Source organism: Drosophila tropicalis, unplaced genomic scaffold, assembly GCF_018151085.1.
Source record: "Drosophila tropicalis isolate 14030-0801.00 unplaced genomic scaffold, ASM1815108v1 contig_754, whole genome shotgun sequence".
Classification (NCBI taxonomy): Eukaryota; Metazoa; Arthropoda; class Insecta; order Diptera; family Drosophilidae; genus Drosophila; species Drosophila tropicalis.
Genome location: NW_027173241.1, coordinates 118,108 through 145,717, shown reverse-complemented (window position 1 = coordinate 145,717; position 27,610 = coordinate 118,108). Strand labels below are relative to the sequence as shown.

General features: G+C 38.7%; 1 protein-coding gene across 1 annotated transcript; it reads left to right on the top strand.

The window, feature by feature from the left end:
- Positions 1-16,687: 16,687 nt before the first annotated feature.
- On the top strand, positions 16,688-17,215 carry LOC137579657 (uncharacterized). Its single transcript, XM_068293426.1, has one exon. The coding sequence runs from the start codon at positions 16,688-16,690 to the stop codon at positions 17,213-17,215; it is 528 nt and encodes a 175-aa protein (XP_068149527.1).
- The last annotated feature ends 10,395 nt before the right edge of the window (positions 17,216-27,610 follow it).

The following is a 27,610-nucleotide window of genomic DNA, read 5'->3' as shown; positions in this document are numbered from 1 at the left end:
AGTCGCCCGAACTTGATCAAATTTAGCACAGTCATTAACAGATATATTAAACTAACAAATGTTTAATTTGAAAGCAATCGCGTTAAAAGTAACGAAGTTATTTACAAAAGTCGCTGTTTTCGACCGATCGTTCCAATGGGAGCTGTATGATACAGTCTCCCGATCTTGATCAAATTTGGCACAGTAGTTTATAGGGGTAATAAACTCTCTAATATAACGTAGTTATTGAGAATAGTCACTGTTCGTAACTTTTATTTTTGTATGGGAGCTACATGATATAGTGGTCCGATCCGGCTGAATCCGACATATACAACTCGTGCAGTATATACAAGCCTACGTGCATCAACTCAATTTGAATTATAACATAATGTTAATCAACATGAACGTTTAGCTCACCACTATGTTGCGTTCTCGCTCGCTCGTATTGTCTCACCAACGATATTTGGCCTGAAGCCTCGCTAAATCAAAGTTTTTGATTAATTTCAATAAGGTCGAAATCTAGACAAATACCAAAACCAAGGCCCCCTTTTACACTTGCTGTAAACCCTCTTTTTTGCATATAGTACAATTACTATTACAAAATATTTGGGCGCGACGATTAGTTGGTTAAGGCGAAGCCCTTTACACTAATTCAGCTGGCGCCCAAGGGTATGCACACAAGAAAGGTGGAATCTGCAGTTGCAAGATTTGCCGTTCTTTTTTCGCTTCGTGTAGTTTGAATTCCCAACTACTTTTAGCGTTGAAGGTATGGTATGGGCATTATAATTGTGGATTCTTTAGCGAAGTCTGCTGATGATAGAACTTGGTGGTTCTTGAAATAGCTATACAGACAACCTGCTCACCTTTCATGGTGCCTATGATTTAAAATCTTACAAATAAATCAGTAAGATTTGACCTGAATCCCCGCTAAAACAAAGTTTTTGATTAACTTCATTAAGGTCGAAATCTAGACAAATACCAAAAATTATATATTATTGTTAACCTTAATTAAATATGGTCTAAAATTAAGGTTTTTTAAAACTCCAAAATGACTCCAAAAAAATAATCGTAAACAAAAATCCTTATTTTATCTTAAAAGACAACAAATCTAACTAACTAACTGCATTCATTTCTTTGACTTAAATAAAAACAAATAATTAAAAGAATTTTTCAAAACTATACCAAATTTACTGTTCGAAAAGTCGAACAGTGGTTCAAAATGGGTTAAGTGTGGCGAAGTATCTCATTTGATGAGTGAGTGTCCAAAGGTAAAGTGCTTTAGGGCTAATACAAGTCAAAGGAAATCAATCTAAAAGGAAAAGCTATTTTCAAAATAATATCATGTGGAAACGTTGAGCTGTCGGCACTCATAGATACAGGATGTGATCTATGTTTAATAAGAGATGATATTATCAGAAAACTTCATGGTATTGAATTAAACGATGAACGAAACCGTCTATTGATGGTCTTCAATGGCCCTTAACGTTCCATGTTTATAATGTAAAAGGATATTGACTATGAAGTAGTGATAGGAAACAACATTTTAGAATTAGCTGATATGGTTATCACAAAAGGAGATGCTACTTTTAAGCCTAGAGAAGAAGTGATGCCAAACACAGAAGTTAAAGACACTGTGCACAATGAAGAAGTGAAAACTGGTAGGGTATGGTATAGGCATTTGAGAGTTTGTGTTTATTTGCTGAAGAAGAAAAGAGTGATTTATGCCATTTAACTATATCGGACTTCAAAGAAGTAAAACAGCTTATTGACAGTTATGTACCACAGTCGTCAAAGGAGAGTCCAGTCGAAATGAAAATATTATTAAGTGACGAATGCCCAGTATACGAACGGCCGAGGCGTTTATCTTTCGTTGTTAAAGGGTATCGTGGACAATAACAATAGTAGAAAAATAGTTAGCCGAGGGTATCATTCAACCAAGTACATCAGAATATGCGTCTGCTATAGTTCTTGTTCCAAAGAAAGATGGAGGAAAAAGACTTTGCTGTGATTATAGACGTTTGAATGCTAAGATTGTAAGAGAACATTTCCCAATGCCACTTATAGATGATGTAATTGAGAGATTGCAGGGTAATACAGTATTTACAACCTTGGATCTTGAAAATGGATATTTTTTTGTTCCTGCGGAGCCCAACTCAAGGAAGTATACCGCTTTTGTGACACATAGCGGTAAGTTCGAATTTTTGTCTGTCCCATTTGGAATTTCAAATTCCCCTCATGTGTTTTCCCGCTACATCTTTGCAACATTTATTGATTTGATTCAAGATTGCACAGTCGTAACATATATGGATGATCCAATTATTCCTTCAAAGGATATCAAATAAAGAATTTACAAGCTGAAATGTGTGTTAAATGGGGCATCGGAGTTTGGTTTGCGCATTAAATGGCAGAATTCAGATTTTAAATTATAAGCCTTGTAAAAAAAAAAAGGCGTAAAAATTACACAAAACCACTTAATTACAAGAGTGTACAACGTTTGTGTTCGGTGACGATCATCAAATCGCATTTAAACAGCTAAAAGCAGACTTGATTAGCGCACCAGTTTTACGATTGTGTAACCCAAAGGCCGTAACTGAAGTACACACTGATGCATCACAGACTTAAACTAGCTCAAGCTAATGATGATTGGATTAGGGTAGTGACAGCTGTTTTAGAGCATCAGACTTATGAAGATTTCTTTATAAAAAATGGTGTTTTGTACAAGAAAGATTAATTTTTCGGCCAAAGAACTCAAGAAGTTGAGAGAAAGTTTTACATACCGAAGTTGTTCCAAAAAAATTGTATCGAATGCATTGTTTTGGAAGGTAAAGCAGGCAATAAAGATGGTTTCTTAGCTCCAATAAAGAAGGAAGATAAACCTTTAGGGACTTATCATGTTGATCATGTAGGACCTATGGATCCGACAGCAAAGAGTTATAATTATCTATTTGTAGTTGTCGACGCGTTTTCTAAGCCATAGAAGAGCTAGAAGTTGAACGCACTAACGTTCGTCAGGAAGCTCAGTATAATATTGAGAGAATCTAAGAGGAGAATCGTAAAAGTTATAACAAAAAACGCAAAAAGGTAGTTGAGTATAAAATCAATGATTTGATAGCAATTAAGCGAACGCAATATGGTTCACGATTAAAACTTAAGGCTAAATATTTTGGACCATATAGGGTGGTGAGAGTTAAGTCTCATGGACGCTATGGCGTAGAAAAGGTAGGAGATCACGAAGGTCCTGGGAAAACCTCAACTGTCGCAGAGTATATGAAACTGTCGAATGGTCAAGTGAATTCATCAGACGATTCATCATTCGAGGCGAAAGATAAGTCAGTCCGGACGAATGTGGGAATGGGTCGAGAGACGAGAACCAGTTCAAAGGTGCATAATTTAAAGGTTATCAACGATATCGATGACAAACCATCGATATTATTGAGTAAAAAGAAATAATGTTGAATATAACTGTACGATTGATTGTGAGTAAAAACGGCCTAGAAATTCGAGAGGAAAAAGTTGGGATTGCATTAACGTGTCCCACATATATACATACAGCTACTATACAGTAGCAAGAACAATGCTGATTTATAACAATGTTTCAAAAGGGTTGTTAGATATTTAAACGGAACTATAAGTCTCATATTTAACACTTATTTTTAAAAAGAAGATATCTTTTGATTTTAGTAGATTATGATTGGGGTAGCAATGATATTGTTAGAAAAAGTACTTCTGGATATTTGTTTAAATTGTTTGATTCTAATCTAATTTGTTGGAATACAAAAAGACAAAACTCGGTGGACTCTTCATCAACCAAAGCTGAATATCTCTATTGAAAGCTGTCAGGGAAGCCCTCTGGGTAAAATCTCTTCTGAATAGTGTAAATATAAAACTCGAAAACACCATTGGGACTACTATAGGAACATGGAACATTAATCTTGTTCTTAAATATTTTAATTGCTTATGTTATTTTTCAGGCGGGCATACTATAAGTCATTACGCAATACTATTTGTCATTACGCAATACTGTCACCTTTTCAATGACTGGTCACACTTGCTTTTTAACTTCCTTTTTTGCTGTGAAAACTTGTACTCTGTACATGTGGTCCCGGTGTTGCAGTGAAAAACTAATCAAAGAATAAATATGTAATAATCAACATATAAAATTAAACTTAAACAATAGAAAACTTTAATTGAACATTAGTTCATCAATTAAACAATTATTAGTAAAATTAAGTCCATATTCGGGTAAGTAAAATCAGTTTTCCTCAATAGGAAACCTAATGGATATGTAGCGCATTGAGATTGGCTTTATTGCATTTCATTTTTCTAATAACTAAATTATACAGCAAATGCCTGCAGCATCGATGGGCCCAGAGATCGCCCCGTTGGATAAATCGTGAGTTAACACACACATGTATATATTATAAATATTTGTTTCATTGCCAACTGGCATACACGGCCACATAACCCAAATCTCTTTTGAATTACTATGAATTTTTGAATCTATATTTGTACTAATTATCGTATTTAAATTTATTTTGGTATATCATTTTGCATATCTTTATTTTGTAATTTCTTAGAAAATTAAGTCATGAGAACCCTTTTGTTTGGAATTAAATTCATAGCATGAAAAACCGTTATGTTTGCATAAACTAATTCCGTCGAGGATTCCGTCGTCAGCATCCATGACTATGCTGCCTTTACATATCGTTTAAGATCGTTTAAACGTCTGTTAAGGGGCAATCAATTAAACACAATAGTTTGCCAAGGTAGGGTGTGTACAGAAAGGGCTAGCGAGCAACACCTTTAGCTAACCTGCAGAGAAGTCGTCAACACAAGTATCCCTATCTGGTTCAATATTTTGCTTTTTACATCCTTTTAGTGATAGTGCACTTTTATTTTTATACCCTTGCAAAAAGGGTATATTAATTTTGGTCAGAAGTGTGCAACGCATAGAAGGAACCATCTGCGACCATACAAATTATATATATTCTTGATCAGCACGACGACATTCAGAGCTACCATAAGAGCTGAAAATTTTGCACATAGGCTTGTATATACTGCAGGGGTTGTATATCTCGGATTCAGCCGGATCGGACCACTATGTCATATAGCTCCCATACAAACTCCAAAGTCACGAACAGTGACTTTTCTCAAAACCTTCGTTATTTTCTGTGCTTTTATCGTGAAACTTAATATTAGAGAGTTTATTACGCCTATAAACTACTGTGACAAATTTGATCAAGATCGGATGACTATATCGTATACCTCCCATAGGAACGATCGGTCGAAAACAGTGACTTTTATGAATAACTTCGTTACTTTTAACGCGATTGCTTTCAAATTAAACATTTCTTCATTTAATATATCTGTTAATGACTGTGGCAAATTTGATCAAGATCGGGCGACTATATCATATAGCTCCCATAGGAACGATCGGTCGAAAACAGTGACTTTTGTAAATTACTTCGTTACTTTTAACGCGATTGCTTTCACATTAAACATTTCTTAATTTTATATATCTGTTAATGACTGTGCCGAATTTGATAATAATCGGGTGATTATATCATATAGCTCGCTTAGGAACGATCGGTGGAAAACAGTGACTATGATCAATATCTTCGTTATTTCCTATGATTGTAGGCCATTCTTTCGCAAACATAAGGATTTTTAGATAAAATGTTGTTCCACATTGATGATAAGAAAGAGTTACCAAAAAAGTTGCAAGGGTATACAAACTTTGACGCGGTCGAAGTTAGCCCCGGCCCTCTGGTTTCTGTATGATCCGTGCGTATGCTAGAGTAGGAAAGAACCCTCCCTCATCCGACGAGCTAAGCAAGAGCAACGCTAGAAGTGCACGACCCCGATCTTTAACATACATTTGTGTTATCGTTAGCAAGGTAGAAAACTTAGGCAGGTCACAACTGCACGTGCACATGTATATTATTACAGAAATGGCGCCCAACCTGGGACTCGAATAATATAGAACACCACTACAGTAATCATGAGGCCCGAATAAAACGTAGGACAACCCCAATACTAATCGGATATGTACACCACCAAAGTATCTACACACATGTTATTGCTCATTAAAACTATTGGCAGCAACAGCATCGTATCTTTGTATGATTAGGCGGGAACGCATTTTATGATGTTTGTAGTTTGAGGCTATCGTTAGGAATTGCAGTTGCAACTCTGTTATATTGGGTTGACTGACCAATGGAGTCGTTAAAAAGTAACAATATTATAAAATAGGCATTCTTAGATCTTGAATTTGTGTAGAGTGAAAAGAACCTGGACCAGGAATAGCATTTGACTTGCTTACGTCGGTGTATGACCAGTTTAGGAAATCGTCACTCAGACAAATCGGCAATAGAAAATTTGTTTTAGATTTAATGGAAATCTATTTCTATTGAATCTATCTATTTGAACCAACTTTGTAAACGGCAATAGGATTGTATAATGATGGCGGATTCCAAATTTATATAATTTAAATTAATTTCAAAAAAATTTAAGTATGTCTGTTAGACACAGTCACGAGAGCCTTGTGCGAGCTTTGCAAGAAAATTACCCATTTTGCGGCATTTGCCGTGAAACTTAAAATGAAAACGAAGCAGTCGCTTCGTCGCCTTGTAAGCATAGATTTCACATTAAGTGTATTACAGAGTATTTAAAAACTTCGAATTTATGCCCCACTTGCAAGCATCCTTGTAAGATGAAACAACTGGTCGACCTGCCAAGACCAATCGGCACGAGATCTTCGATCACCTCACGTCAACATAGGCCACCCACTAGCTCAAGTTAGTAGTCCCAAGACCAAGTACCTCTGCTGATTGACGACAAGTTAGCTTCTATTCGACTTGAGCGCAACTAACCAAACACCATTCCGAAACGTTCTGCAACGTTCAGCCTCCCGGCACAAAGACTAGAAGAACACTATAAGCACACGCAAAAATCTAAAAATCTTAGTAGTCAGACTCAGAACTCAGATAAAGAGTCGGGAGCAAATTCAATATTGTCACCTGAAAAAGTAGCAAGCATTATGCAAAGCTGGCGATTAAAATTTGATGGTTTTAAAGAAGAAATGCATTCAGAGGTTTTTCTGTACAGAATTCGTTCATAAGCACAACAAAATTTAAATGGAAATTATCAAGTACTTTGTGATCATTTGTATTTACTTTTCGCAGGTAAAGCGAATGATTGGTTTTGGAAGTTTCATTGAGCACATCCAAATTTCGATTGGTATAAATTTTGTGTAGAATTTAGAAAGAAGTTTGATGAAGTAGATAACGATATTGACACCTGGGAACTGATTAATAGCAGACACCAGGACGAGAATGAAACCTTTGAGGTTTACCAGTTTAGTGTCGAAAGGCTAGTAGGAAGATTAAACACACAACTTTCAGAGGATTCTTTAGTCAAGTTATTAATTAAACATTTGAAGTCGGAAATTCGTCATGAACTTATGCATCTAGAAATTTTTACCTTATCTCATCTGAGACAGAAAGTACTCACCCACGAGCAATTTGCTAAACAAATGAAAAGCATACCGACCAAGAATACTCTTGGACATCGTTCAAAGATAGCTAAATTACACTCTAATTTCGAGATTAATATGCAGGAGGAGGTGTAAGCTTTTCAACATAAGCTTACATGTTTGAACTGCCGGAAGGCTGGACACCGTTTTGTTATCTGTCTAGAACCGCATACTGTATTTTGCTATGGTTGCTGAGCCATAAATATTTTTAAACCGCGTTGTTGTAATTGCAACCCACAACAAACCAACGGGTGCGGCGATCAACACTTCGTTGTCGCACCGGACCAATAATGAAGGATAAAGATTCCCAAACAATCCTATGTGAACCTCTTGTTTGTAGGAAAGAAACGGATTCACAGTCGAAGTTGGTGAAAAAGACAGCATACGACAAAAGATTAAGTCTAAGCGCTCTACGCGTAGACCACGCTCGTTCAGATAATCGATTGTACACAGAAATAAAAAAATAGATTTTTGGCATAAATTTGGTTTAATAGATAAATATAATAATATCCACTGATAGTATTGGATATTATTGGAAAAAATGAAATGATCATGGAGATTCCGTGAATATGCACCGTTTGTATGAGTCTGAGCAGCAAAAACTTAATTCTGCAATTGCTAAATTACCCTGCTACAGAAGCATTAATTCTCAAAAATGGAGAATTCACCGCATTGAGAAGCTAATATTCACAGAAATAGATAGAATATTAGATTAAGATATCATTGAAGAATGTAAAAGCGCATGGAGCTCCACTTGTGTATTGGTGAGACGTGGCGATAAAGTTCGATTATGCTTACATTCTAGAGCAGTGACAAATTCCGTTAGAGGAAAGCTCGCGTCAATACACCGCTTTCACAATACCTAACCGGCCACTTTACCAATATTATAGTGATGCATTTTGGTTTGTGCAATAAACGACTTTCCGATTCCAACTACAGTCAAACAATTACGGAAATTTTTGGAACTCACTGTCTGGTATCGACGTTTTATTAAAAAATTATGCCACCATTGGACAGCTGTCCATTAACAGAACTCTTAAAAAAGAACCGATCTATTAGTTGGAACGAAGAGGCAGACTACGCTTTTTCAGAACTGCAACGAAGATTAACTTCAGCACCTATTTTGACCACTCCAGATTTTAAGAAACCGTTTATTTTATTATGTGATGCGAGTTTAGTAGGTGTTGCCGAAATTCGGGCCTGCGAATAAACTTTGTGCCACTGTATCACAAAACGCAACTCTGTCCGAACAAACAGAATGACGCTCTATAAAAACTTTAAAACTCTCTCTCTCATTCTACTCTTGCTGTACTTTATTATACATAAGTAGACACATAAGCGCGAAAAATACGCAGCTGCATTGATCTAAGTACATACATAAGAACCGCGTGTTCAGTTGTTTTTTCGTAGCCAAGAGGCCTAGACTAGAGTAAGTGGAATGAGATTGTATAGTTATTAGTTTTAAGAAATTTGTAAAATAACCTGAATTTACTTGCAGAATTAAAAAGCTTACGCTGACCTAACTTGAGGATTAAATGGATTAAATTTATTTCAAAGCCACTGGCGGAGCTAGATTAACTAGTCGAACGAGCAACAAATCTTTTTAATTTCTATGTGAAATTAAATTTACTCTTTCGTAAAGAATTTTGAGCAAATTCTTTAATTCCTACGGTGTGGTAGAGCTACGGAGACCTAAAGAGAAGGGACTAATACAAATCCCAAATAAAGAACAAATTTTAATTTTACCACTCGTAAAATTACGTACATATAGAAATGGCACCGACTGGAAACTGTGGTCTGTGCCAGGAACCGGCCAACCAGGAAATGCTTCAGGTGTGCATCTCAATTCCACTGCACCTGCTGCGGATCGAAAAGCAGTGCCGCCTCGAGTTCCTGGATGTGCGAGACATGTCGCCACGTGTCTGATGAAGGTGAACAGAACCTCGAAACTGAATCACATTTCAAGGTTAACCACCCAGGCAACAAAGAGCAGCACGTGGAAGATGAAGCAATGCCGGAAGACCAGCAAATACTTTTGCAACAATTAGAGGACTAAATGTGCCTCGAAAGGGAATATCTGCGCCGTAAGTACGCTCTACTCAACCCGAGAGTACAGTCAAACGGAGAAGCGAAGGATCATCCACAACATGCTGCTGGAATACATCGATACATAATGATGACGAATCATAGTGCCACCAACACTCCACAGGCGACGAGTACCAGAGCGCAGAGCAAGCCGTACAAAACCAATGGCATAACACCACAACAAGTAGCTGCTTGACAATCAAGTTTTAAAGGAGATCCGAGAGAATGGCCTCTTTTTATGAGCACTTATGAAACTAGCACCCGGATCGGTGGATACAGCAACGAGGAAAACGCTATGCGTCTGCAGAGATGTCTGAAAGGTAGGGCCCTTGAAGCCGTGCGAGACAGCCTACTGTTCCCAGAAATGCTGCCAAGCGTTATAAGTACTTTGAGAATGTACTTTGGACGCCCGGAACACATAATAAAACTGTTGATGGAGAAAGTGCGAAATTTTCCTCCTCCAAAGGGCAAGCTAGAACCGCTGATCGAGTTTGAAGAAGAAAACGGGACCTGATACCATACCCTACCCGAACATACAGCACCTAGCGGATTAGTTGTTTGAGTTGGCGGAAGCGGCGAGTCGCGTATCTACGCCCAACATATTAATAGAAAGCGACAAGCAATTAATAAACAGAGGAGTGATGAATACACATACCACAGCGCCTATAGATAACCGTAAACACACAGTCTGTTCGATATGCAAAGGACTATACAAACCAGTGTCTTGCGAAAAGTTGTTGCGGATGTCAGTCGAAGCCAGGTGGAACGCGATAAATAACCTATGTGCTCAGTGCCTCAAAAACCACAAGGGATCCTGCTGGAGTCGCGTAGCTTGTGACATAAATGGCTGCAAAGCAAAACATCACCGTCTTTTTCACAAGGATGTGACAGAAATCGTCCTGCACAATCATGGTGGGTCACTAACCAACCAGCCAGAATGCTATGTTAGAATCATTTCAGTCACTTTGCACTCCAATTCGAAATCCGTCGATATCTACGCATTTATGGATGACGGATCGACTCTAACACTTGTAGAAGAAAAATTGGCTGATGCGCGCGAAGTGAAAGGCTTCGCCCATCCCCTATGCATTAGATGGACCGGCGATGTTAATCGACAGGAGCCGGAATCCAAGCAGCTGAACTTGAGAATCTCAAAACAAGGACAGGGTATAAAAATTATTTAATGAAGTCTGTACGGTTAAGTCCATTGGTCTAGGATGATAGGATGAAACAGAGACATCCGCATTTAAAAAACCGGACTATCCCGAGCTTCATTAACGCAATGCCTCAAATGATAGTCGGCAGTAATAATCCGAGTCTCATAGCTTCACTAAAGGTGCGCGTAGGAAAATGGCAGCAACCATAGCTGCAAAAACGAGACTAGGATGGACAATATATGGCGGTTCGGGACGATCTGTCAATGCGATCTGGATTTGCATGAGATGGTTAAAAAACATTTGCTAACGGAGAAAAAATCACCGCCGATATTTACCAAGTCCCCTGATGAAGAGCGATCTGATTCTGGAGGACACTGTTAGTTTCAGCTTGCGGACGTACACCACGGGATTGCTTTGGAAAATTGGCCGCCGTGTATTTTTAAATAGCCTGCCGGTAAATGCATGCAAAAGAAAATGGCAGCAGACCCTCCTTTTGCAAATGAGCTACATAGTCAAATACAAAACTTGATAGCCAAAGGCTATGCCAGAAAGTTGGAGTAGCCCTAAATGACTTTCTTCTAAAGGGACTCGATTTGCTCGTGCCCTTGCTGCAGATTATGTATAACTTTAGAATGAGAGCAATCGGCGACATCGCCGAAATGTTCCATCGAATAGCAGTAAGAGAAGAAGACGCTAAAGCACAACGATTCCTATGACAAAATCAGACAACCGGAGTCGTAGAAACTTCCCAGTGGCGGAAATTCTCATTCTTTCTTGCATTACGAACGGATTACTTTTCGCCTGTGTGCATTCAAAAACCGGTTACAAGCTCCAATGCTTTCTTAACAAATGGCCGCTTTTTCTTCTCGGTGCACGAATTTAAGGAATTTTGTAATGCAGAAAAGATTGCTGTGCCGAAGTTTCATTCGGGTTTCCATTACCCAAGCATATTCTTTTATGAAAATTGTAATGCAGAAATTCTGCTGCCTGTAGAAAATCTAGCATACAATTTCAAAATCGCTTATGGATTGATAATGTACTTGCATTATAACTCAATATACCTGCATTTCCCACTATATAGAATGGCATACTTCCATGCAGTGGAATTACACAAATAATTGATTCCAAAAGCAAATAAATAAACGCTTTTCATATGCTCCAGTAATGTCTAATTATTTATTTAGAAATTATTATTTTATTATATTATTATTTACATATTATTATAATAATATAATATTATTTACAATATTTACATTTTCTTATAAACTAATTTTTACAATATTTACAATATTTACAATATTTACAATATTTACATTTTCTTATAAACTAATTTTTACAATATTTACTGTTGAGGAACCAATTGTCATACACTGCTATAGGCAGCAAAGCAAAGTCTCATGAATGATCTTGCACATCTCACAATGCTTTTATTTTTGTATTTCCTTAAGTTTTCTGGAATATACTGGCGTCAGTCTGGTATACTCTGTCTCTGTCGCTCTTTATAAACCTATATGGCCTACGTATTTGCGTAAGAAAGAAATATTTAGTAATAAGCAAGCAAACGAACGATCAAGACGTGTTCTGGCAGTGGCAGACACAGTTCAGTGAAGTAAAGTAAAAATAAAATTAAGTTCTTATAAGAAATTCAACACAGTGGTTTATTGTTCATCATTTACATTTTCTTATAAATTAATTCTAATATCTAGTTTAAGTTCTACAATTTTTATCTATATACCTTAATCTATATTTAAATTTTCTCCTAAATTAATTTCATTTTCTTTATCATTAAAATACATTTTTTTTTTTTTGTTTCAAATTTTTGTTTCGCCAGTCGACCTTTTTGGACTTTAAAGCAGCTAGCGAGTGAGCTAATTAAATGGTGGAAAGGACCATCTTGGCTGCACGACTGTACGCTATACTCAGGGATAATGAATAGACCATCAACTTGCTGTTCAATTCTCAAGACTGCAGCAGAACTTGAGTTCAAAACCAAGGTCTTGACAACTATTTCCAAGGATATTGAGGATTCCCATTTGTCGCATTTGTACTCCGCTTTTTCCATCGAATCAAGTCAAGCAAGTCTGAATATTCAGGGCCGCTAAAGTTGGATGAAATCACCAGAGCAAGGAAGTTTTGCATACGACAGGCACAAAATCAATTCAATGATGATAGACAGCTGCTTTTAAGAAAGCAGTCTTTGGGGCGACGATCAACTTTAAGCAAACTATCTCCCTTCGTTGACGAAGACGGAAAGGTCGCAATTGCCTGCAGATGCCAAGCATCCAGTAGATTTACCAAAACACCATCGCCTTGTGGAATTGCTGCTGAGACATGAGCATAAGGTCAATCTTCATCCAGGAGTTTCAGCAATGTTTGTAATAATTCGCCAGAAATAATGGATCCTTGGCGCACGGAATCTTACTCGACGTATCACACATGAGTGTTTAAACTGTTTTAGACAGCGCCATCACACAGCAAATCAGTTTATGGCCAATTTACCGGCTGCTCGAGTGCGACAAGCCTTTCCATTTGAGCATACTGGATGCGATTATGCTGGACCTATCTTGTTGAAGGCTCACAAGGGACGAAACCCCAGGAAGGAAAAGGGCTACATTTGCCTGTTTGTATGTATGGTTACTTCAGCTCTTTATCTGGAGCTGGCCACTGATCTCAGCACAGACACATTCTTGGCGGCATTAAAACGATTTATGGCTCGTCGTGGGAAATGCTCACGCGAGCGCAATGACGTCATTTCGAAAGCCCTTGCCTTGATCCGGGCTTGTATTAAATGGAATTTTATTCCCCCACATTCACCACACTGGGGAGGTATGTGGGAGTCGGCAGTACGTTCGGTTAAGCTGCATTTGCGAGTTCACTACCATTGTGCACAGCATCGGATACTGAAATTGCCTACCTGTCACAGGCACATTTCTTAATTGGCAGAACTTATACAGCAGTTCCTGAAGACAGCTATTTGCAGATTCCGACCAATCGATTGAGCTACTGGCAGCATGTTCAAGCAATGCTTCAAGGATTTTGGAAGCTTTGGCATCAAGAATATTTGACATCGCTACAACAGCGTCCGAAATGGACCACCAAGTTACCAAATATTGCGATCGGTAATGTTGTACTGATCAAGGACTCTAACGCGCCTCCATCGGCATGGCTCTTATAACGGGTAACTCATGTGTTTGCCGGAGATGATGGCCTCGTACGAGCGGTTCAGATTCTCACCAAATCAGGAGAAGTCAATCGCCCTATCATGAAGATTGCAGCCCTACCGGGTTCAGAAACAGAGTTTCAGGGGGGGCGAGATGTTGAAGAACTAATTGTCATACACTGCTATAGGCAGCAAATCGAAGTCTCATGAATGATCTTGCACATCTCACAATGCTTTTGTTTTTGTATTTCCTTAAGTTTTCTGGAATATACTGGCGTCAGTCTGGTATACTCTGTCTCTGTCGCTCTTTATAAACCTATATGGCCTACGTAGTTGCGTAAGAAAGGAATATTTAGTAATAAGCAAGCAAACGAACGATCAAGACGTGTTCTGGCAGTGGCAGACACAGTTCAGTGAAGTAAAGTAAAAACAGTGGTTTATTGTTCATCATAATTTGGTCCTTCGAGCCGGATCGTTGGGCATTGCTTGTTTGTTGCTCATTGTCTAATAACTTGTTGCAGTTTGGTGGCAATTAATTTTTAACCTCAAATTTAGTAGTCGATTGTTCTGGCCCACTATCGAATAGGCAATCGCGTGCTTATTGGAAAAAGCGCGGATACAAACGATGGTGCCACACGCCTATCGGTATCTGTTATCGATATAATCGACGAGATCGTGAGAGAACACATCTCTAGGAAAAACAAGCGTCTTGAAATTTTTGGTCCACACAGGGGAAATTTCTTGGTATTTCATCATGGAGGAAATGAAAACGTTCATCAAGGCCAGAGGAAGATTGAAGACAACGATTACCCGCATATATGAATATGCAGAGAATCCAGCACAGGATGCCGACGTCTTTACAATTGATACCAAATTCGAAACTTTGTCCAGCGTCTGGCAAGTTTGAAGAAATCGGCGCGGCTGGCAACGATGGTTCGCTTGTCCAGGGAATTCTTCAACAAATGCACAATCAACAGCAACAAATACAACTGCAGATGCAACGTCAAATGGAACAGCAGAAACTATTGGTTTAGAGATTGCTCTCGCAATCTTCGTCTTCTCAGGCTCACAGTCGGCTGCAACGCCGGCAATAAGAGATTGTGAGTTACCCAAAATTCACATCAAGCCCTTCTGTGCGGATTATAAGGAATGGCATGCTACAGGTAATTGTATGAAATGTCATAGTACTGAGCACATACTGTTGGCTTGTCCTCAATTCCAGAGGACTGTCAAGCAACGTTACACCTTTGCGAAGGAGAAACATATGTGTTTTAATTGTTTGAAGACATGGAGTAAGCGCTTGTGGCTCAAAGTCTTCTTGCAAGTAATGCAAGCGCCGCCATCATTCTTTAATGCATTCGGAAGGCTATTCTACGCATCATAAAAGCGCAGAGCAGCATCAAGGCAACTCCGGCCAGGATTCTGAGGAAGCACCAGCGGCATCAGCGGTAGCAATGATGAATGTTACCAGACCCAGCAAGCCAAATGGTCAACGAACAAGTACTCTACCAACTGCATTGGTACACGTGCGAAATTTTCAAGGTGCCTTGCTTACGGTCTGAATAGGGATTCCGGAGAGAAGAATAACCCAATCTTCATTCGTTGAATTCAAAATATGAACTGATTTTATTAACAAAAGTATGGAGTTTATATAGGGAATCTTAGGCTCTAGGAGGTAACAATTGTTCTTAAAATATCTTATTCTAATGAGACTCAAACCCAAGATTTCGGGAGTTGAAAATTATTATTATTTTTGGGCACGGCTTCGGCCACTTGACATCCTGCCGTTGTGATATTTTGGGTTAGTTTAGAATTACAAGTGTTTTTCTACAATGTGTGTGGCTGATTGTAATTCTAGTCATATGCTAGATTACTTGTTTGTGACAAAAGTACAGTTGTATTATGTTTTCTTTAGTGCATCTGATTTGGTGAAGCCGCTTCAGATGAACACCATGTTTATTCTTAAACACGGTCCGTATTTTATTGGATAGCGCCTCAGACTTGTCTTTCATTCCGGAACGGTGCGTACAGACGTTGGGTCTTTCACGTTCGCCATTTCGAGTTGCCACATCGGGCATCTCAGACGTCAAGGCGGGAATAACTAGAGGTTTCTGCTCGCTTCAGATGATGTCTCGTGTGTCGAGTCATTGCATCTATATTAATGAGCACGTTTTAGGAAAGATCACCTCACCATTGGCAAGTGAAAATATTGATGCTTCATCACTGTCGGTATTTAATGGATACCGAATGGCCGACCCTGACTTCAGAACTAAGGTTCAATCGACATTTTACTGGGCAATGAGTACATTTGGTTAGTTCTCACCGGGGAGAAGTTATGCGATGGTCAAGGTCACCCTATTGCAATTAACACCATATTTGGATGGGTAATCACATCGGTAAACACTTCAAAAATGCAAACACCATCTACTTCATTGCTGACTACGGTCAATATAGGACTACTGCAAAGATTTTGGGAACTAGAGGAAATTCCATCACATACAACTGTAAACGAAGAGGATGAAAAGGTCGAAACGCACTTCCGATGTACGCACAACCGCAACTCGAATGGAAGATACATAGTCAATTTGCCGTTCAAGGAACAAAACCCACAATTTGCGGATACATTTCAAGGAGCGAGATCACGCTTTCTCGCAGTCGAGCGTCGTCTAATGAAGGAGCTTGAAGTTAAAATATACTCAGTTTATGAGAGAGTATATCCAGCTGGGTCACATGAAGGAAGTAGTTGCGGACGAAGCCACAAACGTATGCAAGATGTCATTCTATTTGCCACACCATCCAGTCATAGGTGCCAAGCTGCGGGTGATGTTCGACGGATCATTTCAAGATCGGGATGGACGATCTCTCAACGACTCACTTCACATTGGCCCATGCATACAACGCAACCTTTTTAAAGTTTGTCTCCGTTTTCTTATGCACAGATTCGTATTTTCTGCGGACATCGTCAAAATGTTTAGACAGATTTCGGTAACCCCTGAACATCAGAATTTCCAAGGAATCCTTTGGAGAGAGGACCCTGAGGAACCATTGAAGCATTACAAGCTGACCATAGTTACCTATGTCACGGCATGTGCACCGTTTCTGGCAGTCAGAGTGCTGGAACAACTAGCAGTTTATGACGAATACGAGTTTCCAAGAGCTGCTAGGATACTTTTGGATGATTTCTACGTCGATGACGTAATGACAGGAGCCATGAATAAACAGGAACTGCTCGACATTAAGGAAGAGCTAGTACTCCTTATGCCACGGGCAAAATTGGAGTTTAGCAAACGAGGGAAATGAAATTGATTTCTCAAAGATGACAGCAAAGGTGCTTGGGCTACATTGGCATCCTGGAGAAGACGTCCTAACATATAAGGTTTTATTATCGGAACACATGACTTGTACGAAACGACAAGTGCTGTCTGACACGGCACGTATCTTTGACCCACTCGGCATTTTGGCACCAGTGGTGATCAAATTTAAAATTTTGCTTCAAGAATTATGGCTGCTTAATTTGGATTGGGACTCGGAACTGCCAAAGAAGCAAGCGCACTTATGACAAAAATTCAGAAAGGACATTTTCACGTTAAGGAAAATGAAGATACCACGATTTGTAGACAATCAACCCGATGACATCGAACTGCATGGATTTTTAGATGCTTCGTTAAAGGCTTACTCTGCCGTTATTTACAACCGTGTGGAAGCATCGGAGTGGCACTCATTGCAGCTAAAACAAGAGTTTCACCATTAAAGCAGAAAACGTTGCCACGATTGGAACTTTGCGGAGCTCTACTATTAGCTGGTTTGCTCCAAGCAGTAAGGTCTGGTCTGCGCCAGAAGGATGTTAAGATACACGCATGGACCGATTCTACAATCGTTTTGTCATGGCTTTCGCATAAACCCTGTAAACTTAAACCATTTGTTGCCAACCGAACGGCAAAAATACTGGAGATCATACCACGTAGCGCTTAGAGAAATGTCAGCACTAAGGACATGTCACGAGGCATGCTAGCGAGTGAGCTAATTAAATTTTATCTATGGTGGAAAGGACCATCTTGGCTGCACTACTGTACGCTATACTCAGGGATAATGAATAGACCATCAACTTGCTGTTCAATTCTCAAGACTGCAGCAGAACTTGAGTTCAAAACCAAGGTCTTGACAACTATTTCCAAGGATATTGAGGATTCCCATTTGTCGCATTTGTACTCCGCTTTTTCCATCGAATCAAGTCAAGCAAGTCTGAATATTCAGGGCCGCTAAAGTTGGATGAAATCACCAGAGCAAGGAAGTTTTGCATACGACAGGCACAAAATCAATTCAATGATGATAGACAGCTGCTTTTAAGAAAGCAGTCTTTGGGGCGACGATCAACTTTAAGCAAACTATCTCCCTTCGTTGACGAAGACGGAAAGGTCGCAATTGCCTGCAGATGCCAAGCATCCAGTAAATTTACCAAAACACCATCGCCTTGTGGAATTGCTGCTGAGACATGAGCATAAGGTCAATCTTCATCCAGGAGTTTCAGCAATGTTTGTAATAATTCGCCAGAAATAATGGATCCTTGGCGCACGGAATCTTACTCGACGTATCACACATGAGTGTTTAAACTGTTTTAGACAGCGCCATCACACAGCAAATCAGTTTATGGCCAATTTACCGGCTGCTCGAGTGCGACAAGCCTTTCCATTTGAGCATACTGGATGCGATTATGCTGGACCTATCTTGTTGAAGGCTCACAAGGGACGAAACCCCAGGAAGGAAAAGGGCTACATTTGCCTGTTTGTATGTATGGTTACTTCAGCTCTTTATCTGGAGCTGGCCACTGATCTCAGCACAGACACATTCTTGGCGGCATTAAAACGATTTATGGCTCGTCGTGGGAAATGCTCACGCGAGCGCAATGACGTCATTTCGAAAGCCCTTGCCTTGATCCGGGCTTGTATTAAATGGAATTTTATTCCCCCACATTCACCACACTGGGGAGGTATGTGGGAGTCGGCAGTACGTTCGGTTAAGCTGCATTTGCGAGTTCACTACCATTGTGCACAGCATCGGATACTGAAATTGCCTACCTGTCACAGGCACATTTCTTAATTGGCAGAACTTATACAGCAGTTCCTGAAGACAGCTATTTGCAGATTCCGACCAATCGATTGAGCTACTGGCAGCATGTTCAAGCAATGCTTCAAGGATTTTGGAAGCTTTGGCATCAAGAATATTTGACATCGCTACAACAGCGTCCGAAATGGACCACCAAGTTACCAAATATTGCGATCGGTAATGTTGTACTGATCAAGGACTCTAACGCGCCTCCATCGGCATGGCTCTTATAACGGGTAACTCATGTGTTTGCCGGAGATGATGGCCTCGTACGAGCGGTTCAGGTTCTCACCAAATCAGGAGAAGTCACTCGCCCTATCATGAAGATTGCAGCCCTACCGGGTTCAGAAACAGAGTTTCAGGGGGGGCGAGATGTTGAAGAACTAATTGTCATACACTGCTATAGGCAGCAAATCGAAGTCTCATGAATGATCTTGCACATCTCACAATGCTTTTGTTTTTGTATTTCCTTAAGTTTTCTGGAATATACTGGCGTCAGTCTGGTATACTCTGTCTCTGTCGCTCTTTATAAACCTATATGGCCTACGTAGTTGCGTAAGAAAGGAATATTTAGTAATAAGCAAGCAAACGAACGATCAAGACGTGTTCTGGCAGTGGCAGACACAGTTCAGTGAAGTAAAGTAAAAATAAAATTAAGTTCTTATAAGAAATTCAACACAGTGGTTTATTGTTCATCATTTACATTTTCTTATAAATTAATTCTAATATCTAGTTTAAGTTCTACAATTTTTATCTATATACCTTAATCTATATTTAAATTTTCTCCTAAATTAATTTCATTTTCTTTATCATTAAAATACATTTTTTTTTTTGTTTTCAAATTTTTGTTTCGCCAGTCGACCTTTTTGGACTTTAAAGCAGCTACGGATGGTTGATATGTAGCACTTTTCCGTCCATCCTTCAGTTTTAATGGCATCTGTTCATTAAATATTATTAATTGTTGTCATCAAAAATAAAATTAAAATGATTTATACATACCAGATAGAGCCTCGTTCAATGCCTTGAACTGCTTGAACGGCTCTTTCCCATTTAGGCCATCGTAATTTAAGTTTGGGATAATATTTTTCCCCACGACGCCATCAAAGTTTTTAACGACATTTCCCCTAATTAGTGTCCGAAGAATTCTCACCTGTTTATATTTATTAAAAAAAAAAAAACAATTATTAAATTCAATAATGGCAATAGTGGCTTTGTCTGCCTTGACCAGCTCATACCCCTTTATGGAGGTCTTCCATTTTAATTATGGCCAAAATGTTGTCAACTTGTGGCATATCATCCTACGTCAATTTTTTGATTATTGCCAACACTTGCCTCTTTTTCATATTTTTGAGAGTTTTTTGCTGGGTATTCTTTAATTCTTCCACATCGGTCTCGAGCTTGGCAAAACGGTCATTTTTGCCGTTCGCGTCACTGAAGTCCGAGGAAATACCACCAAACTGCTTCTTAAACATATGTGGCTTTGTCTGAAATACATTAGAATAAGCTACAAATACTTATGACTGAGAGTGTAAAATAGGAATGAAAACTAAATTTTCGTTATATGGCAAGCAAACGTATGTATAACTTATTATGCTAAGAGGTACAAGTTCTTCCTCTAGCATTTTTTTTTGTTGTTTTCACAAGACCTATTGTTTGTGAATTAATAGGCTCAGTGTAAAATGGCTGAGGATCTTCAAAACGTCGACACTGAGCGAACTTTTCATTTTGAATTTCTACGAATCGAACTATGGTGGCCGGAGAACAAGGTTGGATGCAGCAAAAATTATTGGGAGATATTGTAGAAAGAGTGAATTTTTTACAAACCCACTTTGTTATTTGGCCTTTTTTTATTTCTCTGGAACGAAGTACTGCAATCGACACTTTTGCATTTTTTAAATAAATATTTGTTATTAATTTGTTGCAGAATGTTAATTGGACATTTAATTGATTTTTCGACTTTTTGCATAAAATTTTCAAATTTGTATGCAGTTAAGTCCTGAACATATCCCATTTCTCGGACGGACTCACAAATGTGTAAAAAGTTATGAACATTAAGAGAAACATTTTGATTGCCGTATTTAAGAGCAAACTTGCTCACAAAGTACTCGAAAATTTGTTGAATACAATCTATATTAGAATTATAATCTGATTTAGTCAGTAACAGCCTATAACCAGTGTGCAACAAAAGAAAATTATAATAAAAGTCTTCGGGAACTAAATCTTTAAGGAGAACTATTGAAGTATATAAAATAAATAGCCTAAATTCGGTGGCTTTCCACATGCTTAATTCTTCTAGACTTCTGGGTTTCCTATGGAACTCCGACGGAATAAAAGCTGTAATTGAAAGGCTGCGTCTATTGATTTCTATTTTACATTCGTTTGAAAATTTACACTCTTTTATGGAATTATTATAAATTAATTTTAAAATTTTTTTTAGTTACTCCTAAGTCTATTAGATGCATTGCATCTAAAGAAAACTGTGTAATCATACCAATACCTATTTTTTCCAAAATCATTTCGTTTGAAAGGATATAGTTTTGGTGATGTAGCGGACGTTGACGATACTATGCGCAGTACGTTCAAGTGGCCCCTACGACACCAGGACATAGCCTGTTACGCGCGAGCCCAAGCAGATAACTGCCCACCTCCCACCCGACCGACCGAGGGGTGCAGCCGTATAACGCACGGCACGAATCGCGTGGACAAATACACAATAGAAAAAACAGACAAACAAATAATACTATAGCTATCTATTAACTAAATGGGATAGGATAGATGTTTTAAGCATATTAATAGAAAACTCTGAGCTGATTACAGGGAATAGAAGGTTGTAATCAGAGCAGAGGACCCTAAAAGGTTCATGCATAGCATAGTTAGAAGAACAACGACTAAGGGATAAAGGTATCAAAGGATGTCTACTCCGTCTACATGGTACCGACAGATTCACCTGAGCTAATAACTCAGGCGAGTCGATATCACCAATTAGGAGCTTGTGCATAAAAATGACACCAAGCATAATTCTACGGTTAGTTAGGGACGGAAGGTTAATCAAGAGAAGTCTACTAGAATACGAAGGCAAATTGACATTGCGATCCCAGCTTAAGCCACGAAGAGCAAATAGCAAAAACTGCTTTTGAACGGATTCAAGTCTAATCTGGTGCGACTCATATTGAGGTGACCAAATGCAAGATCCATACTCTAAAATAGGACGGACAAGCGAAGTAAAAAGAACTTTAGTTGTATAGGGGTCATCAAATTCTTTTGACCATCTTTTAATGAAACCCAGGACACTCATGGCCTTTGCGACCGTGGTGGAAATGTGGGTGTTAAAATTTAACTTATGGTCCATAAGTACGCCCAAATCATTTATATTATTTAAACGTTCTAAAGGGCTATTGTTTAGAAAATAAGTGACCAGTTGGGGAGAGTTACGGAAAAAAGTCATTACCTTACATTTGGTAGTGTTAAGATTTAGTAGATTAAACTGGCACCAGGATTGAAAGTTTTTAAGATCAGCTTGTAGCCGACTAAATGAATCTGTATCTTTATGAGTAAGACAAATCTTGACATCGTCAGCATACATAAGCACACGCGAATGAACAATGACTGATGGAAGATCGTTAATGAATAGTGTGAAGAGCAGAGGGCCAAGATGACTACCTTGAGGTACACCAGAAGTCACAGGAATGGAAGCGGAAAAAGAAGACTTAAAAAGTACCTTCTGTTTTCTATTTGTTAAATATTCACGAACCCAAGAAAGGAAAAGGGGTGGAAACCCAATGTTGCTCAGCTTAGAAAGTAATAGGGTATGATTAACGGAATCAAAGGCTTTGCTAAAGTCAGTATATATTACATCAGTTTGTTTACCATTTTTAAACCCTTTGATAATTACTGATGTAAATTCTAAAAGGTTAGTGGTTGTAGATCTACGTTTCACAAACCCATGTTGGGATGGCGAAATAATAGAGCTGCAAAAATGTTGCAATTGAGAAGTTATAATTTTCTCAAAAGCTTTCGGAATAGCGGACAATTTTGAGATACCCCTATAGTTAGAGGCTTCGGACTTTTTGCCATTTTTATGCAGAGGAATGATATACGACTCCTTCCAAATAGATGGAAAAGAGGAAGATTCGACAGACAATAGAAACAATTTTAAAATGGGTTTACATAATGCGTTTGCACAGAACCTGAGTACGCATCCAGGAAGACCATCTGGCCCCGGAGAATAAACAGGTTTAACTAATTTAAGTTCGCTAAGAATAGAACTTTCATCAATCACTGGATTGAAAATGCAATTAGCCTTTTTTAAATGATAAGGATACGGACTTGCTCGATATTCCGTTGAGGAATAAGTTGTTTTGAAAAAACTCGCAAACATATCGGCAATTGCCTGATCAGTGCTTGCTTTTTTATTTTGAAAAGACAAAAAAGATGGGTGCACAGAGGTCTTACGTTTAGAATTAACAAAGTTATAAAATTGTTTAGGGTCAGAAGAAAACTGAAGCTTACACCGCTGAAGATAATTCTTATAGCATTGTGTATTAAGCATCATGAATTTTGAACGAGCGACTGTATACAGAGCACAATCTGATGAACGACGTGTTTTTTGAAACTTCTTATAATATCGTGTCTTCACATTTTTCAAATTGGATAACTCACGAGAGAACCAGGGAGGTTTGTTAAGCCGCTCCAGCCTACCAAGAGGCACACAAATATCAAAGAGTGAATTCAGAGTATCATAGAAAAAACGAACAGCTGAGTTCATATCTCTACAATTGTACAGATAAGACCAATCGGTAGTAGCAATGTTTTCATTAAGGCTGGCAAAGTCAGTCTTACGAAAGCACCTAGTTAGAGGTTACTTATTTAAACCAAGTAATGGTGAAAGCAAGGACAAATCAATTTTTAAATTTAATGTAGGATGAAATTTGTCTTCTGGAAGAACAAATGGTTCGATCCTAGAAACCTCACAATAAGAAGAATCCAATACAAAAATAAGATCTAACGATTTTCTATTAGAATTTAAGACGGGATTGACTTGGGATAAAGATAAGCCTAGAAGGCCATCAATAAAGTCATGTGACAAAGAGGGCAGCAACGTGGTAGATTCATCTGTTAGTGACCATGCTAAAGCGGGTAAATTAAAATCACCTACAACTATGAGCAAGTCTTGACTGGAAACTAAAGAGGAGACAAACTGAATTGCCTCTAAATGATTTAAATATACCACCATGTCTGACAATGGTGGAATATAGGAACAAGTAATGAAAGCATTAAAAGATTTAAAATTTACTTTAACACCGACAAACTCAATCTCCTGGGTACTAGAAAATTGAATCATTTCAGATGATAAAGCAGCATCAACAGCTATCAGAACGCCACCACCTATACGAGAAATCCGGTCACGTCTGAATATAGAAAAGTTTGTGGAAAAAACCGATGCATCAGCAATATCAGGTTTTAGCCATGTCTCTGTAAAAGCTAGAATGTTATTTTCAAAAGAAAGACTATCTACATAGAGATTAGAAAGTTTAGATTTCAGCCCTCTAACGTTCTGGTAACCCAGGTTAAGGGACGAAGCTAGTTTTTTGACACACCAGCAGATGCTGATGTGGCAGGAATGGTATTAGTTGTTGTTGTTGGCAAGCGAATCGGTTTCCGATTTTTCTTTTTCACAGTATATTCCTTAACTAGTATATGTTTTGGCCAAAAATCTTCTCGACATATAGTGTCGAAGATATTGGCAGAAACACTAATTTTAAAGGACAGAATGTCCCGAGAGTAAGAAAATTTAAACTTCTCCACCGCAATATTCGAGACGTTAACTTTCTTCCGAATATAGGCTATTACATCATCAGATGTGACAACAGGGTCTAGCCTAGAAACAAATATATGTTTCTTTGGTGGTATGCCAACGAGAGGCCGCGGTCCCGAAGCGTCAGCCGCAGCAGTAACGTTGGACAAGTCACCCACTGCAGCAGTCAACTTGTTTACGGGGCCCTCGATACTTTTAGAACTAACGGCAATTTCCATTGGAATGGGTAATTGCCCGGACACATCGGACACTACAATAGGCATCGTTTTTAAGAGATCATTCCCAGGTGATACCGGTAATTCCTTACTAATAGCATTCACAACCGGGCTCTTAAACGAAATCAATTGCTGTACATTAGGAGTGGACGGTGCATGAGACCGGTCGGGGACGATAAGAGACGCTGGCGGGTCTACAGATGCAGAAACACCCCAAGGACTGGTCCTTTTACGTTTCGGAGACTCATTCATAAGCGATAAACTTCTGAACTGAGTCTCCACCGCAGTAAACTCCGCTTGGAGTTTATTAAAACCTGCCCTTAAAGTGTCAAAACTATCTCTAGTCCGCCTCATGAAAGAGCGCATCTCATTCTCGACCTCTCGGCAAGCATCACATCCGTATTTTAAGCCACCACCTTTAGCAATAGACTCCTTGATTCTGCCTGTGTAACCTGCACACTTAACGTGAACCGCATTGTCACACAACCAACACAGAATATAATCATGGGAGTCAACCGCATTAGTGGCAACTATGCAATTATTTTTTGAGCAGACAACCATTTTATCAAAAAGTTTAATTTAATTAAAAAAAAGGAATTACAAAAAATAAAAAATAAAAATTCTAAGGGTTAAAATTCTGTGTATAAGAATATACTGACCAGTTCTGACACAAGGGTTAATGTGCAGAGTAAGCCTTCACAACTAGAGAATAAAAAGAGATGAAAGCACAAAAACAAAAACACGTATCACAAAGTCGCGGGTAGGCAAAAGACGAGAGCGCAAATCAATCAAGAATAGGAAAGAGCGGGAGAGCGCGTCAAATTGAACACATGCAACAACAATTTGTACGCAAGAGCGCGAGAGTTAGTTAAAACGGTAAAGACACAAACGCAAAAGAGATAAGCAAAACAACAACACCGCTAATGCAAGTATTGTTGTAAGTTTTGATTTTATTTAAATTTAAACAAAAGCGACAGCAAGAATTCGCGAAATGAAAATAAAATTCGGATGTTGAAATTATTATTAATTAAACCGATAATGAATTTAAGAAATTTGTAAAAGTATTTAATCGCGAGAAAAAAATAAAAATTGATAAGCGCAAAAAAAACACGTCCGTCCTCTGCAACGAGTGAAAGTTGATCTACATATTTCCTTGATGTGTAGTCACTATCAGTTATTTAAATACCTGGGGTTGTGGAATATGCTGTTAAATTTCCTATTCGGCTACCGACTTGTGTGCATTTCATACATCCATTGAAGGATGAATGACCTTTCAATCCACATATGAAAGATTTGGATGGGGCATCGCATATAAATGACTTGCATTTAAGTGTAAGTGGAGCTTTTAAAAAGAAGCAACCCGTCAATGCCAACATCCGTCAAGATTTGAATATCGTTCGAAAATGTGCTTATTGGTTTGTACATAGTTCTCGAAGCCTAGATGTAGATAGTTTCCCGGGGCTACTGTCCTTAAAACAGCTTTCTCCCGACGGTTAACTAAACAATCAACAGAGCCAGGAACATCGGAACAGAGCCAGGAACAGAAACCTAGCCGAAATATACACTGAAAAACTGAGCCAATGAAACCACACTTGTATGCACACTGAAATTATAGTTGCTACGTATACTTATATTTATATGTATATTACTATATATATTATTTATTTATTTTTCTTATTATTTATTAATATAGAAATGTTAAGATTGGCTTCACTACAAGTTTTTTAATATATACGTATGCAAATACTCACATGCATATGTATTTACATGTGTATGTGTGTATACGTTAAACGTTTGCGCGAAATGAATTGTCACCGGAAAATAAATAGCCAAAAATTGCGTCTGCACAGCACAAGAATTTATAAAAGTGACGCGTTGCCATGCGACGCCGAAAATCTTTTGATGGTTAGAGGGAAAAGGGCGTTCAAAAGGAATAGGCATAGACAAAGAAACCGAACGATGGAAAAACGGGTGCAACGCACAAAACGAAAAGTGCAAAACGAACTTCGTTAGACGTCACAACGCCGAAAATCGTTTGATGGTTAGAGGGGAAGGAGCGTTAAAAAAGGAAGTAGGGAAGGCATTACATTTCGGCCATATAGAATGCATTATTTCGACCGACCACATTCAGCTCTCCGCCACTGGGTTTCCAATTAAATGTGTTAACATTTGGAGCCAAGTGCTCACCCTGTATAGCGTACTATGTGCGCGACCTGAACGCTAAAAATATTGGGCATGCGGTGGAGCGCACATCAAGATGCCTTCACCTGAAGCGCAACATAATAGCGACAAAAGTCGCACCAATCAAAAGGGAAATTTTACGAGTTTTGATGTCAGTTTTTGACCCCATGGGTTTTGTATCCTGTATAATGATGTATCTCAAAATACTGCTCCAACAAGATTGGCGATCGAAGATTGAGTGGGATGAGTAAATACCACCCAATCTGCGGGATATGTGGCAATAATGGCTGTCCTTCTTACCCTTGAGAACGTGCGAATTCCGAAATGCTATTTTAAAAATTGGCTTGTACAAGATTGCCGAGTTCAAATTCACGTATTCGT

Excerpts from the sequence above, each read along its gene's own strand:
- LOC137579657 (XM_068293426.1), top strand. The coding sequence starts at position 16,688 with ATGTCATTCTATTTGCCACACCATCCAGTCATAGGTGCCAAGCTGCGG.